This window comes from Eutrema salsugineum, unplaced genomic scaffold, assembly GCF_000478725.1.
Source record: "Eutrema salsugineum unplaced genomic scaffold, Eutsalg1_0 scaffold_2, whole genome shotgun sequence".
In the NCBI taxonomy this organism is placed as follows: domain Eukaryota; kingdom Viridiplantae; phylum Streptophyta; class Magnoliopsida; order Brassicales; family Brassicaceae; genus Eutrema; species Eutrema salsugineum.
The window spans coordinates 5095331-5112059 of record NW_006256829.1 but is presented as its reverse complement, the minus strand read 5'-3'; the positions used below and the strand labels follow the sequence as shown (position 1 = coordinate 5112059).

Genomic DNA, 16729 nt, shown 5'->3' with positions numbered 1-16729 from the left:
TATTTACATATGTTATATAAATAATGTGAAAAAATGATTCTTTCTATTTATAAAATAATTCGTATGCAAATTCATTACCATTAAAAAAAGATACTATGCGTTACTCAAGACAAGTATCGTGTAATTTTTTATTTTTCAGTTGCATTGATTTGTCGAAACCATATATAAAATGTTAAGTTAATGTATACAATAAATATGTTAGGAAGATGGAGTAAGTGTCTAATTATCTAGAATGAGATATGCCATTTATGTATAAAATGTCTAATAATTTATGTTTATCAATTTAATTGTCAATTTTGAATATTATGTTAAAATAGGGATCAATTTATACTATCAATCATCAATTAAGAGGAAAGATGAAAAAGCAAAACTCTTGCTTAGCCATGAAAATAGGTGGAGACAAATGTATAATTAGCTCTCTATAAAACAATCCCTAAACTCAAGGTCAAGACACCAATTAACTAATACTCATTATTAATTTTAGATCTTGAATAAATTATTATTTTTTTTTTGTTTTTTGTTTTTGTTTGGTTTTGGAATAAATATGTTTAGATCCACCGGCAAAATCACTGAGAACAAAAGCTCGATATTCCTCTCATTTGTTTCTATTTTTTTCTTTCTCTTATTTTTCATTTTTTCATCTTCTTCTTCCTCAGCTCTTTGATTTTGAATCTTGATCTGTGAGAAGACTCTTCAACGTCAGCTTAAAACGTGAATTTGTGGCAAAACCTCTCGTGTTCAATTTGATTGAAGCAATCTCCAGAGGAGGAGGCGGGAATCTCAAATTTTGGATCTTCCAGTGGCGGTCGGAAATCCAATGCGGTCTGCGAGAAGACCACAAGGAAGAAGAATAGCGATTAGGAACGAAACAGAGACGGATTTGGGAGAGACGCAGGACTCTAGATCGAGAATCGGGAGGAAATTGGGATCGGAGAGGCGGAATCTGATCGGATCTGATGTTGGGTTTGGGATTGCGTCCGGCGTCAGGAATTAGGGTTTTGGATTCGGTTTCTGTTGTCACTGTGGTGGTGCTGCACGACCAAGGATGCAGCTTCACATATCGCCTAGCATGAGAAGCATCACGATTTCGAGCAGCAATGAGTTTATTGACTTGATGAAGATCAAGGTCGCAGCTCGTCACATCTCTTACCGAACTCTCTTCCACACCATCTTAATCCTCGCCTTCTTGTTGCCTTTTGTCTTCATCCTAACCGCTGTTGTTACCCTCGAAGGTGTCAACAAGTGCTCCTCCATTGGTACACCTCTTTTGTTTCCTCTTGTTCGATCTTTCATCTTCACTAATTCGTATGTTTCTGTTTTTGTTGTGTTCTTCATCATTACTGCTGCGGATCTCAACCTTTTTTATATTCGGATTAGCAAATTTTATGGATTAGCAAATTTTATGGCTCTTCATTGTGTGTTGTCTTTTTCTTTGCATCTTTAGTGTCCATTGTCCCAAACATCTTACTAGGTTTACGTTTGATCTTACGGCAATGTTTGGGATCGTACTAGGATGGGGCTTAAGTCAACCAAGTTTGGGGATTTTGGAATTTTCTTGTTAGGTCCCCACTAATAAATTTTGTAAGATCTTGGTTCTCAAGTAGCTGTACGACCTCAATTGTTAGCATTGCATATAATTTCCACAATCTATTTCTCACATTTCCCCGTCAATGCATTTTGTTGGATTGTGGAGCTGAGTGACATTTTTGCAAAAATCCCTTTTTTTGTTTGTATGTGTGGAGTAAGAACTACATCTTTCTCTGCTTTACCACATTTGAGCTAAAAACGTCGAGGAAATTTCTCCATATACATTTATTCTATATGATGTTTGAGGATGTCTCGATTCAATACTTTTATATGGTTTAGGAAGTTCATTTACTGAGTTTTTGCATCCAAGATCGGTGTTCATTTCAATTGAATGATCTGCTTTTATGTTTAGGGAGATGGTTATGATGCTTTCATTTAAGTTTCTTCCCTTTTTCTTCTTACTTTCAGATTGTTTAGGGAGGCGGTTAGGTCCACGTCTTCTTGGTAGGGTAGATGATTCGGAGGTGAGTGGTTGCTTTCTTTAGTCTGCTATTTTTCATTATCTTTTTATGTTCTTAAATGATATTTCTTTCCCCCTCATGTTTCTCTTGCTGCAGAGAATAGCTAGAGACTTTTACAGAATTCTAAACGAAGTAAGCACTCAAGAAATTCCAGATGGTTTGAAGCTTCCGGATTCTTATAATCAACTTGTTTCGGATATGAAGAATAACCACTATGATGCAAAAACATTTGCTATTGTGCTGCGAGCCATGGTACGCTTTGTCTAATCTGAAAATGTTTCTCATCCTACATAATGCGCCCTATTGCTCCTGTATCGAATTGTAGACTTTTGTCTTATCTGGAAAATCTGTTACATTTATCTGTGCCTTGAAATTGTCAAATTGTAGACAGTGTTTCTAATCTACTATTGTTAGTTCTTGTTTCTCTCTAAAGTGAGCCATATAAATTGGAAGATTATCTTATGTGATATGTTTGTCTGTCTTGAACAGATGGAGAAGCTCGAACGGGATATTAGGGAATCTAAATTTTCAGAACTTATGAACAAGCACTTTGCAGCAAGTTCTATTCCCAAAGGCATTCATTGTCTCTCTCTAAGACTGACAGATGAATATTCCTCCAATGCTCATGCTCGTAGACAGCTTCCTTCACCAGAGTTTCTCCCTGTTCTTTCAGATAATGCATACCACCATTTTATTCTGTCCACGGACAATATACTGGCAGCATCAGTTGTGGTCTCATCCGCTGTGCAGTCATCTTCAAAACCCGAGAAAATTGTCTTTCACATCATCACAGACAAGAAAACCTACGCGGGTATGCATTCATGGTTTGCGCTCAATTCTGTAGCACCTGCTATTGTGGAAGTTAAAGGTGTTCATCAGTTTGACTGGTTGACGAGAGAGAATGTTCCGGTTTTGGAAGCTGTGGAAAGCCATAATGGTGTCAGGAACTATTACCACGGGAATCATGTCGCTGGGGCAAACCTCACTGAAACAACTCCTCGAACCTTTGCTTCAAAATTGCAGTCTAGAAGTCCAAAATACATTTCTTTGCTCAACCATCTTAGAATATATATACCGGAGGTAAATGTTTTATGCTAAACTTGCAACGTAGCTTTATGCCCCTTTTCTCTGAAATCATATCCCAATTCCCTTTTTTGTTTTGTTTTTTGGAATAGCTTTTCCCGAACTTAGACAAGGTAGTCTTCTTAGACGATGATATCGTTGTCCAGAGAGACTTGACGCCACTTTGGGATGTTGACCTTGGTGGTAAGGTCAATGGAGCAGTAGAAACTTGCCGGGGTGAAGATGAATGGGTGATGTCAAAGCGTTTAAGGAACTACTTCAATTTCTCTCACCCGCTCATCGCAAAGCATTTAGATCCTGAAGAATGCGCTTGGGCATATGGTATGAATGTCTTCGATCTACAAACCTGGAGGAAGACAAATATCAGAGAAACGTATCACTCATGGCTTAGAGAGGTATGAATGTATTCGACCTTACACTCTTTTGTTTTCCTTAGCAGAATCTCAAGTTACCTCACTCTCCTACTCTTGTTTGCTTTTGGTTTTGAGCAGAATCTAAAGTCGAATCTGACAATGTGGAAGCTTGGAACCTTGCCTCCAGCTCTTATCGCGTTTAAGGGCCATGTTCATATAATAGACTCGTCATGGCATATGCTTGGGTTAGGCTATCAGAACAAGACCAACATAGAAAATGTCAGGAAAGCTGCAGTGATCCACTACAATGGCCAGTCAAAGCCATGGCTCGAGATTGGTTTCGAGCATCTCCGGCCATTCTGGACGAAATACGTCAACTACTCGAATGATTTCATCAAGAACTGTCACATCTTGGAGTAGCAAAACCGAAACTTTCAGATGGTATTGAAGGTACAACGGGTGTAAAAGACAGAGGAAGAGATTAGGAAGTAAAAAAGCAGAGATTAAAGACGAGCACTGCAGATTTTACTCACAGTTTAAAGATTCAGAAATTTAGTTTGCCACATACATAAGAAACTTGTTGCAGCGAAGGGGAAAAGCTGCATAAGAGAAAGAGAGATAAAGATTCATTCTTCTGTAAAATAGAAGGTATCCTTTTTGAAATTCTTTTGGTTTCGATTGGGAGACTCCAATTCTTGAATCTTTTATAAGGATGGGAAAGATTGGATTTTTTTTTTTTGGTTTATTAAGGGGTCATGACCAAAAAGGCCAGTTGTTGATAATTGAAGAACAGAACAATTATACATTTGTTGCATTTGTTCCACATTTCTTGTTATATCATTTGCGGTTCGTATATTCTACAAATCTCTTAATTCTGGATTCTGTTTGCATCGATCATAACATCTTCTCCTTAGAAATGTATCTTCTTCCTCAGTTGCATATGCATTTGGAGCTATACTTATTTTTAGCAAAAACATTTGGAGCTATGTTTTGTCAGGTAGAACCATTAAAAATTTAAGATAATTAGACCCCGAAAAAAACTATTGAACAAAAGTTGATGACCTTGCCAATAAACAAAAGAGAAAGCCAAATGCTTTTGAATGTAAAATTTTATAATTTTTCGATTAAAAAAAGAAATTGGGAGATCATTTCGTACAGTGCATTTCGTATCTTGATAATAAATTAAAAATAATAAAATAAATGGGCTCGAATGTAAAGGGTTGAGCATTTTCATTGGCGTATAGATGGGAAGAACGACAGGAAGGAATGGAACATTTGGCTGCAATTGATTCTCAAATCTTCGAGATCTCCTAATTATTTCATATCTCTCTCCCTCTCGCTCTCGCTGGTCTCTTTCTCACTGTGATGTGGAGGTTTCAAGGATCCTTCTGATTCATCAAACTCAAATCAGTCGCGGACCCAAGTAAGAACACCAGTTAGGGCTTATTTTTGTTTTATGATCAGCTAAACCCAATCCGAGTTTTTAGTGGTTTGATATAAGAATTATTCTATTTGATACTTCATTAGTTCATTTGTTGATTGTTTTCATGAGTTTTTTTAAGGAGAAAGTCTTGATTCTTATCTATGATGGAAGATCTTTGCGATTCGTATTGTTTAATCAGTGCTCTTATATTCATTTCCAATATTCAAGATCAACCTTAAATCTATGAGCTTCACGTTTCACAATGAGGCTGAGCTACAGAAAATCTGTTTTTTTCATTTTTTTTTTTTTTTTTCTTTACAGACATTATTAATTCTTCGGTGATGGAAATTTGTTCTTTTGTCACACAATTCTTCCTTTTTTCGATTCGTTGCAGAAAGGAAAGACCCTACGAGCTATATAACATATAGACTTTCCTGGTTCTTTGGAGCTCGATACATAGTCGAGCTCTTGTGAAATCACTGGTGAGGCCAGTTGGTTCTTGGAGATATCATGGCAGAGGTGAAGGAACATTTGGAGATTAAGTTCCGGTTAGCGGATGGTTCAGATATCGGTCCTAAATCGTTTCCTGATGCTACAACCGTTGCAACATTGAAAGAAACTGTTGTTGCTCAATGGCCAAGAGGTTTGTGTGTTCCGGCTTTCTTCTTATGCATTGAGCTTGTAAAGGTTTCCCATTGTTTCGGAGAAAGATGCTGGCTTTGCTTTTACATTGGTTTTTTCACGCTTATTTCCGTGATAAAATCAAAATCTGTTCTCTAAAATGTGAATCATTTGGTCTTTATGAGTTTGAGCAGAAAAGGAGAATGGGCCAAAGACAGTGAAAGATGTGAAATTGATAAGCGCGGGTAGAGTATTGGAGAACAACAAGACTGTTGGAGATTGCAGGAGTCCTGTCTGTAATCTCTCAGGTGCTGTCACCACAATGCATGTTCTCATTCAACCTCAGGTTACTGAAAAAGGTAAAACTTTTTATTATACAAACATCTCTTAGATCATTTGATCAAAATCTTTATCCCTTTTTAATCGCTTCGTTCGTATCTGTCTTTGTATGAGAATCTGAGATCTTTGTTTTGCCAATGTTGATTCTTTGTTTTGCCAATGTTATCAACAGAAAAGACGAAGAAGAAGAAGCCTAAAAACGGTGATCTGAAACAGAACAAATGTGTCTGTTTATGTTTTGGATATCGGTTTTCTTCTTGATCCTTTCTCAATATTTCTTTTCCTATGATTTTTTTTGTTTTTAATCGCTTGAAGGTTTGGCTTCTGATGTAATTCTGATTCGCAACACCGTGCAATCTTAGAAAACATTTCAAATTTGCAGATTAGTGTGAATCGTTAAGAATAATACGGCAGATATAAGCTAATTATCACCGAAGATCTAAACATAATGCGTGTTTTTATGAATCATTGTACGAATTACATACCATTTTGTTGGCTTATTCTTTCTTTAGCACCAGCATAAATCATTCTTCTTTTTTCATGAGCATTGAAAGATTTATGTCTAAATAAAAAAGATATCAATTTTTTTTGTCGTAATAAAAAAGATATAAATAAATCTACATTGGCACCACATAAAAAATATTACACTAAAAGAAAATACAGTTCTATTAAGAAGCTTCTTTGTTGATGAGGACTGCGAAATGATTGAGGAAGTCAGACCAAGAGGTGCTTCCACCATGGACTCTTATTGCTGGGATTTAGCCAAAAATGGGCATTACACGGTCAAGTCCGGGTATTGGGTGGCAGCCAATATCGTCCTCAAAAAGCAGAATCTTCAAGAGCTCAACCAGCCCAGCTTAGACCCGCTATACCAATTTATCTGGAATTTGGACACAAGTCCAAAGGTAAAACACTTCCTGTGGAGATGTCTCTCAAATTGTTTACCTGTTACAGGCAATCTAGCTCATAGGCACCTTCTCAAAAACCCATTTTGTGCTCGATGTCAATCCCAGGATGAAAGTGTCAATCACTTATTATTCCAGTGTCCTTTTGCCAGACTAGTCTGGACGATCTCTCCTATTTCTGAACCACCTGATGCAGCTACGCACAATACTCTCTTCACCAATCTCTACCGAGCTTTAACGGTAAAGGACAATCAGAGCCATCAAAATAATTTACATTGTTATGTCCCCTGGCTTCTATGGAGATTGTGGAAGGTGAGGAATGACTTTATTTTTAAAGGCATATCATGGGAGGCTCATCAGGTTATCAATAAGGCAAAAGAAGACTCTGAGGAATGGGCTCAAAGAAAAGAGGTGATTAAGCTTACTGTGAAACCTCTCTCTGCTTCGGTGTCACGATCCTCTTGGAGACCTCCCCCAGATGGCTGGTTGAAATGTAATGTTGATGGAGCAAGAGATGATAATCATCGCCGAAGCGGTATTGGTTGGATTCTAAGAGATAGCAACGGGGAAGCTTTATGGGCTGGAACTAAGTCATTACCTTTGCTGAAATCAGTGATTGATACAGAAGCTGAAGCTCTGCGCTGGGCCATGGTCTGTATCTCAAATTTAAGCTACAAGAATGTTTTTTTTGAGTCTGATTCGAAGACGTTGGTGGATGCTCTAAAAGATGAGACACCATGGCCGATCATTAGCAGCTACCATCAGGACATACAGCTGATCCTTAGTTCCCCGTATGCATTTAGGATTTGCTTTTATCCTAGAGATGGAAATCGTGTGGCTGATAGAATGGCAAAGGAAGCTTTTTCACTGTTGAATCATGCATCCAAATTGTTTTCTATCATGCCTGATTGTGTTCTATCTTTTATTGAGGAAGAAAAACAGAGTTGTAATTGAGTATTTTTTCATTTGGTTAATGGAAAGTTTGATGTTGAGAAAAAAAAAAGAAAAATACAGTTCTAACGCGCGTACAGTCCACGCTCCATACATGCGAGTGGTTAATTTACGTTACTGTCGTTCTGGGCCGACCTCTTTAGCCCAAGTTTCGGGAAAACAGATTTTATAGTATTATATTTCTTCTCTATTTTGGACGGCTTATATTATTTCTACTTCGGAAAACCATATATTTCCGTGAGCGGACACGTGTCACAAGAAGGACTAAGTGTGCACCTCATCCCGAGGGTTCACGAATCCTCCGGCGTCGTTTAGCACCTTCTACTTTATTATTATTTCCTCGTTCACCTTCTCCTGCTTCTCGCTAAACTACGCGAAGACAAAAAAAAAACAAAACAAATAGAACAGAGAAAGCAAAAGCGTTATCTTTGCTGAATTCTTAAGTAAACATCTCGCCATTTTGGCGAATTTGTGCTAAACTCCCTGTCGTATTTCATCTTCCTTTGTGAATCGCTTGCCGTTTTAAGTCTCCGAGCAAATGGCGACGGCTAAGACGGCTGCCACGGCGGCGTTTAGTGGTGTAGTCGGCGTAGGAACGGAGACTCGAAGGGTTTCTTCTTTTTCTCATCTTCAACCCTCTGTGGCTTTTCCGGCGAAGCCCAACTCCTTCAAAGCTCTGAAATTAAAGCAGAGCGTGAGCCTCACGCGGCGGCCTGAGCATCGGCCGTTCGTTGTCAGATGTGAAGCTTCTTCCAATGGACGGGTAAGTAAAGTCTGAAACTTTAGGTTTTATTTGCACTGTACTTTTAAGTCTTCCTTAGTTTTATGAATCTGGAATCGATATGAACACTCGATGTTGCTAATTGGATTGCTAATTGGGTTATATGTTGATTGCTTCTATAGCTTACGCAGCAAGAATTCACAGAAATGGCGTGGCAATCGATAGTTTCTTCACCAGATGTGGCGAAGGAGAATAAGCAACAGATTGTGGAGACAGAGCACCTAATGAAAGCTCTTTTGGAGCAGAAGAATGGTTTAGCGCGCAGGATTTTCTCTAAGATCGGTGTGGATAACACGAAAGTTCTAGAAGCCACAGAAAAATTCATTCAACGCCAACCAAAGGTAATGGATGTCTCTTCAATGTAATAACGTATGAAGTTTGTTCCTTTTTTTTTGGGATGCTAATGAGAATTTAGTTAGTGACTTCAGGTCTATGGAGAAGCTGCTGGTTCGATGTTGGGGCGGGATTTGGAAGGTCTGTTTCAGAGAGCAAGGCAGTATAAGAAAGACTTAGGAGACTCTTATGTCTCAGTGGAGCATTTAGTTCTTGCTTTTGCTGATGATAAGCGATTTGGGAAACAGTTGTTTAAGGATTTTCAGATATCAGAGAAGAGCTTGAAATCTGCCATTGAATCCATTAGAGGGAAACAATCAGTCATTGACCAAGGTTAGTAACCATTTTTGTGGTTGATAGTTAAAAGAAAAATCATTTGCATATTTAGTGGATAAGAGAGTTAATAATCATGTTTGACAGATCCGGAAGGCAAGTACGAGGCATTGGAGAAGTATGGAAAAGATTTGACAGCAATGGCGAGAGAAGGGAAACTCGATCCTGTGATTGGGAGAGATGATGAGATCCGTAGATGCATTCAGATTCTCTCCAGGAGAACAAAGAACAACCCTGTGTTGATCGGTGAACCAGGTGTTGGTAAAACCGCAATTTCAGAAGGGTAAATTATCATCAAAACACTTAAAATCAGAAATTTAACCATCTATGTATGTAATGCTAAGTTATCACATTTCCACTTCTGAAACAGACTTGCTCAGAGGATTGTGCAAGGGGATGTACCTCAAGCATTGATGAACAGAAAGGTATTCACTATATTCAAACTGTCTTCTCTTTTCTTACAATTTGGTCAACAACTGATTTAATCGTGCTTTGGTTTCTTTTCAGTTGATATCTCTCGATATGGGCGCACTCATTGCTGGAGCAAAGTATCGAGGAGAATTCGAAGATAGGCTAAAGGCTGTACTTAAGGAAGTCACAGACTCAGAAGGCCAAACCATATTGTTCATCGATGAAATCCACACAGTTGTTGGTGCCGGTATGCAACGTCCTTGGACCGTATGGTAACAGTTTATACTTTTTTTTTTCTTTGCAATGATGATAAAAGAAAATTTGGTTTTTTCTTTTCTTTCTTTCAGGTGCGACTAATGGGGCGATGGATGCTGGTAATCTACTGAAACCGATGCTGGGTCGAGGCGAGTTACGTTGTATCGGTGCAACAACGCTTGATGAGTATAGGAAGTACATAGAGAAAGATCCAGCCTTGGAGCGTAGGTTTCAACAGGTTTATGTCGATCAACCCACGGTCGAAGACACTATTTCAATACTCCGTGGTTTGCGGGAAAGGTATGAACTTCATCACGGAGTTCGCATCTCGGATAGTGCCCTAGTCGAAGCTGCTATTCTCTCTGACCGTTACATCAGTGGCCGGTTTCTACCCGATAAAGGTTGATACTTTGTCATTACCATTTTATTATATGATCTTCATTAAGACAATGTTACTAACTGGATTGGTATTTGGTTTTCTAGCAATTGACTTGGTTGATGAAGCGGCAGCTAAACTGAAAATGGAAATCACCTCGAAACCAACAGCTCTTGACGAACTTGACCGTGCGGTGATAAAGCTTGAAATGGAGAGGCTTTCACTCACTAATGATACAGACAAAGCTTCCAGAGAAAGGCTGAATCGAATCGAAACAGAGTTATTGTTACTAAAGGAGAAGCAAGCTGAGTTAACCGAACAGTGGGAGCACGAGAGGTCTGTTATGTCCCGTCTTCAATCGATTAAAGAGGAGATTGATCGGGTTAACCTCGAGATCCAGCAAGCAGAGCGTGAATACGATCTTAACCGTGCAGCAGAGCTCAAATACGGAAGCTTAAACTCGTTGCAGCGACAACTAAACGAAGCAGAGAAAGAGCTGAACGAATACTTAAGCTCTGGGAAATCGATGTTTAGAGAAGAAGTTTTGGGTAGCGATATAGCAGAGATTGTGAGTAAATGGACTGGAATCCCAGTATCAAAGCTTCAGCAATCCGAAAGAGATAAACTTTTACATTTGGAAGAAGAATTGCATAAACGGGTAGTCGGTCAGAATCCAGCAGTAACCGCAGTAGCTGAAGCGATCCAACGATCAAGAGCCGGTCTTTCGGATCCAGGCCGGCCAATAGCTAGTTTCATGTTTATGGGACCAACCGGTGTAGGTAAAACCGAGCTAGCCAAAGCACTTGCTTCTTATCTGTTCAACACAGAAGAAGCTTTAGTGAGAATCGACATGAGTGAGTACTCAGACGAAGGGCAACGCTCTCTATTTGCACCCCTCGGGTAATATGTCGGTTATGAAGAAGGTGGACAGCTAACAGAAACGGTTAGAAGAAGGCCTTACTCTGTCATCCTCTTTGATGAGATTGAGAAAGCTCACGGCGACGTCTTCAATGTGTTCCTCCAAATCTTGGATGATGGGCGTGTCACGGATTCTCAAGGACGTACAGTGAGTTTCACCAATACCGTTATTATTATGACCTCGAACGTTGGTTCGCAGTTTATCCTGAACAACACAGATGATGATGCAAAAGAGCTCGCTTATGAAACGATTAAGCAGAGAGTGATGGATGCTGCAAGATCCATCTTTCGTCCTGAATTCATGAATAGGGTTGATGAGTATATAGTTTTCCAACCTCTTGACCGCGAGCAGATCAACAGGATTGTCCGATTACAGGTACGCTTTTCTTGTCCAGGAAGAATCACAAAATTACCCCCTCAATTTTGTAAAATTATTGTAGTGATGACATGATTAGGATGATAGACGTTGGTGAATAGCTTTACTTCTGAACCGTATGATTCACTTGATTCTAGTTGGGAGATTACTTCTTAAGCCAAAATTGAGAAAGATTTGTTTCAAAATGGATTTGATCAAAGTTGAAGTTTCTTAAAATGAAGATAGAGATCACAGATGAATAACAGTCTTTCTTAAAACCATCCTTGAATAACTCTCTTTCTATGTATACTACAGCTGGCTCGTGTGCAGAAGCGAATTGCAGACAGGAAAATGAAGATAGAGATCACAGATGCTGCAGTGGATCTTCTCGGAAGCCTCGGGTATGATCCTAACTATGGAGCTAGACCTGTGAAGCGTGTGATACAGCAAAACATTGAGAACGAGCTCGCGAAAGGCATCTTGAGAGGAGACTTCAAGGAAGAAGATGGTATTTTGATCGATACAGAGGTCACAGCGTTTTCCAATGGCCAGTTACCTCAGCAAAAGCTCACATTCAAAAAGATCGAGTCAGAAACAGCAGATGCTAAGAAAGAAGAGGACGCTTTCTCAAGACAGAGTAATTGAAAAATGAAGCCTTTTGAAGCTCAAGAAGTTTCAGACTATATAGTAGTACAGAACTTCTAGCGAGTTACTTGTAATAAGCTGATGAGTCATTGTACTGATGTCTCAAAATCCAATGATTATGGAAACTGATGATCATCATAATTTGACTGTATATGAATGTTGAATTTCTGAAGATGCAATAGATTTTAGCAGAAGTACACAAATTGACAAATTTACAGATGTTTCACACATCAATGTTACATTGATTCGAGTTGGTCAGTCGTTTTTGAGGCGAAGGTCCAATTTCACTTCCACCCAACAAAGAATTTCTCCTTTTCAATACGTTTTCTTTAGCAAAGCAATTGTCTGCAAATAGACAAACAAACAAACAAAATTTTGCTGTTGTCAGGTGAAAAAATAGCGTGTCTTGTAATATACCAGTAAGAGTGGGTTATGAAGAATACCTTGTTTCTTCTCAATGTGATTGCTATCTTCGCTTGGATTTGCATCTTCTGAATCAGACAAAGGCGCGAGAGTGCAGATACCAAGCAAATGTCCATTGAGGCAAACGAAATACTCGATGCAGTCTTCATAAGCTTCCAAACGAATACATGCACTCTGAGGTATTATCTTAGCTTGTAGCATGCTCCATAGTCTAGCTTTACAATACGGACAAACCTCGGATGGATGAAAAGGAACCGCCTTGTTGATGATAACTTTCCGGACTTTAGATGTCGGAAATGACTTGAAAATCCCTCGGAACAAACCCACATCACCTTCTTCTCCTTGATCAAGATGCTCGCATGGATCAGATACGTAGAGTACGTCGGTTCTACATTGAGGTGGAAGGAGGCTTCTTCCCAATGTTCTTGAGAACCTTGTTCTGTAAACAAAGTGGCCTGGTATCTGAACCGAGCTATTAAATAGACCGCCTTGTGTACATCCTGAGCAGTAGATGAGAAGCTTCCCAAGTGCTCGCCAGTTACCGTCGATGCAGTGACTACCACTAGATTGCAAATCAAGCATCATTCTTGGGGCACGAGTCTTGCAAAACTCTTTCCATAGAACCCGTTTGGCGAAATCATCAAACCATTTGCATACACAGGAAAGTGTTGCAACTAATTTAGGATTCCAGTTCAGATGTTGGAACACTAATAACAAAACGTCTTCGCTTAGATGGCCTCTCGTGCATTGGCAGCTTGGGGAGTGTGTGCAACGATACTGCTTTGGTAAAATCATTCCCTTTGCGTTTCAATCACCGAAGGAAACACAAAGAGCTTCCAACTGCACAATGAGAAATAAGAGATTCATCAGTTCTCGTAATACTCCAATACACTTGAGCTCTATAGCAAACAGTTTCTCATTTCAAGAAATACATAATAAGCATCTCGGTGCCATACAGGCTCCACAAGAAATGAAACAATCCACTAAACATGGTTCAAGACAAGGCCTCATAACAACCCACTAAACGGAGACTCTCAAGGGAACTGCTTTCAGATTCATTAGTTCTTAACTAGCTAATCTCTCTAGACATCACTGCTTATCAAATAAAACGCCAAGAAATCAAAATAACGAGTCACGCGTTCTCAACCATCAACGCCAAATATCTACGACCAATAAAATCGGAGTCAAACAAGCCCAAGACCTTCGAGGCAACACCAGCAATGTAACTCAGATCTATAAGAACACATCAAGAACAACACTCTATTAGAAAATCTAGCTAATTCGAACCTCAAATCTTCTTCATCTAACCCATTTCTAATCCCAAAAATTCACGATAATAAAACGCCACAAACCGGAACACACAACAAAACGAAGATCTTTGAAAGAGTAAAGGGACCAACTTTACCAGAATAAAACTGTGAGAACTTCAACAAATTGCTAGTAACATGAAGTTTTCTAGAAAGGGCTTCTGCTCCTAATCCAGAAACCGTAAACTAGAACCTGGAAATTAGGGCATTTAAAGGTTGAAAGCAACAAAAAAAAATACAAAAGTAAACAGAAAGAGAAGTTCCACGGAAGCAACGTATGAGGAACCTCGAAAACTTCGAAATAAAACACAGAATCAAGAAGAAGGAAGAGAAAACAAAATGAAAAACTCAGTAGCAGATGATAACAACGAACAATTCGTGGAAACAAATCGATAAGGAAAGAAATCTCAGAGCTTTAATTTTTTTTACTCCATGTAGCAGACGAAGGAAAATTAAATTAAGTCCAGGAATGGTAGAGGGACAGCCTGTGATAGACACAAACGACAATAACCAATAACCATATGACACGTTGGTTAAAGAATCTAGATAGTCAATGGCTTTTAAAGGACGGCGTGGCGTGGGGTCCGGTTTCATGTTTTTCTATTTTCAGCCCCTAGTTTAATGTAACTCAACATATTGTAACCATAGAATCAAAAGCTTATAATATAGGGTATAACCTTTCTTAGTATGTATCCAATCACAAGATTAGTGAACAATCTGATTAATTTGAGGATAATAAGAGAAAAAAACAATTAGAAATTTGATTAGACATGACAACCCCCACAAATTGTAGAATTTTATGAGTCATTACATATACATCTACATTTACATACATACATAAACACCAGTGAAAAGTAGGAAAAGATGATTTAGTTAGAGTTTGTTCTGAGAACAATCATTCATATGTGTTCTGTTGTTGATTTCTTTCCTGGAGAGATATGACAGACTCAAAAGCACCCACCAAAGCCTTAACTTTGCTCTTGCGAGTCTCAACAAGCTGTTTAGCTGTTTCCTCGATTACATTGTTGAACAACAACACTCTTGAACCTCTCTTCTTCTGTGTATCTTGGTGTTTTAGAACAACTTTCAACGATCTGGATTTGTGTTGTTGTTCCTTGTCGTTGCTAAAGCTGGTTCCTTTGGTCTTTAAACTTCTCCGGCCACCGGATTTTGAGGTTTTGTCAGCTCCGGTAACGATTTTTCCTCTCTTGAACTTGAGCTTTCTTGGACTGTTGTCTTGTGATCCAACATCCACAAACTTTCCTATTTTGAATCTCAGTCTCATCGACTTGTCATTTACAACGGATTCTGTTGAGGGAGCTTTGCTTTTTCCTTGCCTTGTTGTGTTATTATCTTCAGAGAAAGACGCATTCTCATCTTCCTCTTCTTGAGAAGATTCATCATCAGCTTCAGTCACATTACACTCAGTTTCGTCTTGGCTCTTTTCGCTCTTTGGATCATCAGTAGGCGAATCCATGACACAACTTTGGTTCTGATCAGATTCAATAGTCTCATTCCCTGTTTTCATCTTAATAACATAGAGAGTTTTCTCTTCAACCAACTCTTTACACTTATCATCCACCAGTTTCCGGGTTTTATTAAGAGGAACGCTACTCAAGCTGTTACTCTCCTTCTTTGTCTTCAAGCTTAGGGGATACCGTTTTGAAGAAACTGTGGCTCTTAAAGACACAACTGCTTTCTTTGGTTCTGCAGCTTTAGATCCGCCATTAATCTTCTTTCTATTCACAGTGCTGCGACGAAGAGCAATCGCTGCTGTTTGTGCAACGGATTTCAGCTTCAAAGCAGTGACACGCTTGTTATGTTCAACCATCTCCAACGCTCTTCTCCGTGACACACCAATCGTTTTGAAAGAGTGTGAAACCGTCTTCTTTCGTTTAGTCGAATCACCTAACCGAGAATCTGAGAAAGATACCGCCTTTTTCCTTGTTCTCTCCGCATTCTGCTTCTTAACATCACAAACTCTGGTGGAAAAGTTTCTAACTTGGCTCATCGCATGATCACACCCACCAGCAGAATCATCAGAACCAGAAGAAGGATTCAACACTGATTTGGTCAATGCCTTCTTCCTCAATGGTGAATCAAAGCTTAGAGTTCCAGAAAAGCTTCTGTTAACCCTTTTTCTGAGAGGTGAGACTCTAGGCTTGTCTTCAGATTCATGTTTTCTTCCGTATTTGCAGACATCATGACAAGAACCAGTCGGAGATCTGAGGTAATTAGGAAGGATCTTCTCTTCACTGTATAGAAAACTCAGTTTTCCAGTAGAAATCCTTCTCCATGATCTGTTTACATCCCGTGAATCAGGCAAACGTACGGTCTCCTCAGCCATTAATCAGCTAGAGAGATTCAAAGATAATTTCTTTAACTACAAATGTTAAGGACAAAGAAACACAAAGAGAGAATGTTTGATTCAGGAAATCAAAGGACTCTAACCTTTTGATGTTCTTAGTTACACATTTAGGCTAGAGAAGATCCTCGACCTGACAGGAAAAATAAAAATACAATCTTAGGCTCTTAGCTAATTACGAATATGCTGAACATTAATCAATCCAGCTTCAATCAACATTATAAATCATCATCATCATGAAAAGACACTGAATTTGTCGATTCTCAAGCTGAGCGGAAATCATTTCTGTTAAAGGTGGCAAAGGGGACTCTTATAGCCAGAAAAAAGTTTCACCTTTTTGTTTATGCAGAGAACTTTCAGGATGTAAAAGACGACATTCATTTTTTCTCTGACGTTTCTGTTTCATACCAATTACCAAGGAGAGAAGAAGTCTGTTTGTTTCGTTTTTGAGTTTCGATTTGGGGATTTTCTCCTGCTCTCCGCATTTTTCGCAGATTTCTTAGG

The 16729-nt window shown here is 39.0% G+C and overlaps 6 protein-coding genes across 6 annotated transcripts; 4 read left to right on the top strand and 2 right to left on the bottom strand.

The window, feature by feature from the left end:
* Positions 1-581: 581 nt before the first annotated feature.
* LOC18018152 (probable galacturonosyltransferase 14) lies at positions 582-4307 on the top strand. The gene is made up of 6 exons (XM_006400004.2): positions 582-1256; positions 1996-2051; positions 2145-2300; positions 2538-3128; positions 3224-3526; positions 3623-4307. The coding sequence occupies exons 1-6, from the start codon at positions 1046-1048 to the stop codon at positions 3902-3904; spliced, it is 1599 nt and encodes a 532-aa protein (XP_006400067.1). The 5' UTR covers positions 582-1045; the 3' UTR covers positions 3905-4307.
* A 362-nt stretch (positions 4308-4669) lies between these two features.
* On the top strand, positions 4670-6311 carry LOC18018132 (membrane-anchored ubiquitin-fold protein 2). The gene is made up of 4 exons (XM_006400003.2): positions 4670-4907; positions 5302-5550; positions 5723-5887; positions 6040-6311. The coding sequence occupies exons 2-4, from the start codon at positions 5418-5420 to the stop codon at positions 6126-6128; spliced, it is 387 nt and encodes a 128-aa protein (XP_006400066.1). The 5' UTR covers positions 4670-4907; positions 5302-5417; the 3' UTR covers positions 6129-6311.
* A 257-nt stretch (positions 6312-6568) lies between these two features.
* On the top strand, positions 6569-7726 carry LOC112086773. The gene is made up of 3 exons (XM_024156507.1): positions 6569-6772; positions 6881-7012; positions 7133-7726. Exons 1-3 carry the CDS (start codon positions 6569-6571, stop codon positions 7724-7726), a joined length of 930 nt encoding a protein of 309 aa, XP_024012275.1.
* Positions 7727-7999: 273 nt separating this feature from the next.
* Positions 8000-12321, top strand: LOC18018151 (chaperone protein ClpB3, chloroplastic). The gene is given in 9 exon segments (XM_024156569.1): positions 8000-8486; positions 8627-8845; positions 8933-9170; positions 9258-9453; positions 9541-9595; positions 9678-9828; positions 9929-10237; positions 10320-11506; positions 11801-12321. Coding segments are annotated over 9 exon segments (2910 nt in total). The 5' UTR covers positions 8000-8261; the 3' UTR covers positions 12131-12321.
* LOC18018131 (EID1-like F-box protein 1) lies at positions 12266-14292 on the bottom strand. Its single transcript, XM_006400002.2, has 3 exons — positions 13959-14292; positions 12574-13393; positions 12266-12475 (listed from the first exon to the last, which is right to left on the bottom strand). The coding sequence occupies exons 2-3, from the start codon at positions 13346-13348 to the stop codon at positions 12354-12356; spliced, it is 897 nt and encodes a 298-aa protein (XP_006400065.1). The 5' UTR covers positions 13349-13393; positions 13959-14292; the 3' UTR covers positions 12266-12353.
* A 342-nt stretch (positions 14293-14634) lies between these two features.
* Positions 14635-16729, bottom strand: LOC18018130. Its single transcript, XM_006400000.2, has 3 exons — positions 16559-16729; positions 16312-16358; positions 14635-16214 (listed from the first exon to the last, which is right to left on the bottom strand). Exon 3 carries the CDS (start codon positions 16205-16207, stop codon positions 14756-14758), a length of 1452 nt encoding a protein of 483 aa, XP_006400063.1. The 5' UTR covers positions 16208-16214; positions 16312-16358; positions 16559-16729; the 3' UTR covers positions 14635-14755.

Excerpts from the sequence above, each read along its gene's own strand:
- LOC18018130 (XM_006400000.2), bottom strand. The coding sequence starts at position 16,207 with ATGGCTGAGGAGACCGTACGTTTGCCTGATTCACGGGATGTAAACAGA.
- LOC18018152 (XM_006400004.2), top strand. The coding sequence starts at position 1,046 with ATGCAGCTTCACATATCGCCTAGCATGAGAAGCATCACGATTTCGAGC. Across the intron at positions 1,257-1,995 it reads CAACAAGTGCTCCTCCATTG|ATTGTTTAGGGAGGCGGTTA; the intron begins GTACACCTCTTT and ends TCTTACTTTCAG. Across the intron at positions 2,301-2,537 it reads CTATTGTGCTGCGAGCCATG|ATGGAGAAGCTCGAACGGGA; the intron begins GTACGCTTTGTC and ends TGTCTTGAACAG.
- LOC18018132 (XM_006400003.2), top strand. The coding sequence starts at position 5,418 with ATGGCAGAGGTGAAGGAACATTTGGAGATTAAGTTCCGGTTAGCGGAT. Across the intron at positions 5,551-5,722 it reads TGTTGCTCAATGGCCAAGAG|AAAAGGAGAATGGGCCAAAG; the intron begins GTTTGTGTGTTC and ends GAGTTTGAGCAG. Across the intron at positions 5,888-6,039 it reads ACCTCAGGTTACTGAAAAAG|AAAAGACGAAGAAGAAGAAG; the intron begins GTAAAACTTTTT and ends TGTTATCAACAG.
- LOC18018131 (XM_006400002.2), bottom strand. The coding sequence starts at position 13,348 with ATGATTTTACCAAAGCAGTATCGTTGCACACACTCCCCAAGCTGCCAA. Across the intron at positions 12,476-12,573 it reads TCACATTGAGAAGAAACAAG|ACAATTGCTTTGCTAAAGAA; the intron begins GTATTCTTCATA and ends GTCTATTTGCAG.
- LOC112086773 (XM_024156507.1), top strand. The coding sequence starts at position 6,569 with ATGATTGAGGAAGTCAGACCAAGAGGTGCTTCCACCATGGACTCTTAT. Across the intron at positions 6,773-6,880 it reads ATTTGGACACAAGTCCAAAG|GATGAAAGTGTCAATCACTT; the intron begins GTAAAACACTTC and ends TGTCAATCCCAG. Across the intron at positions 7,013-7,132 it reads ATCTCTACCGAGCTTTAACG|GTTATCAATAAGGCAAAAGA; the intron begins GTAAAGGACAAT and ends GAGGCTCATCAG.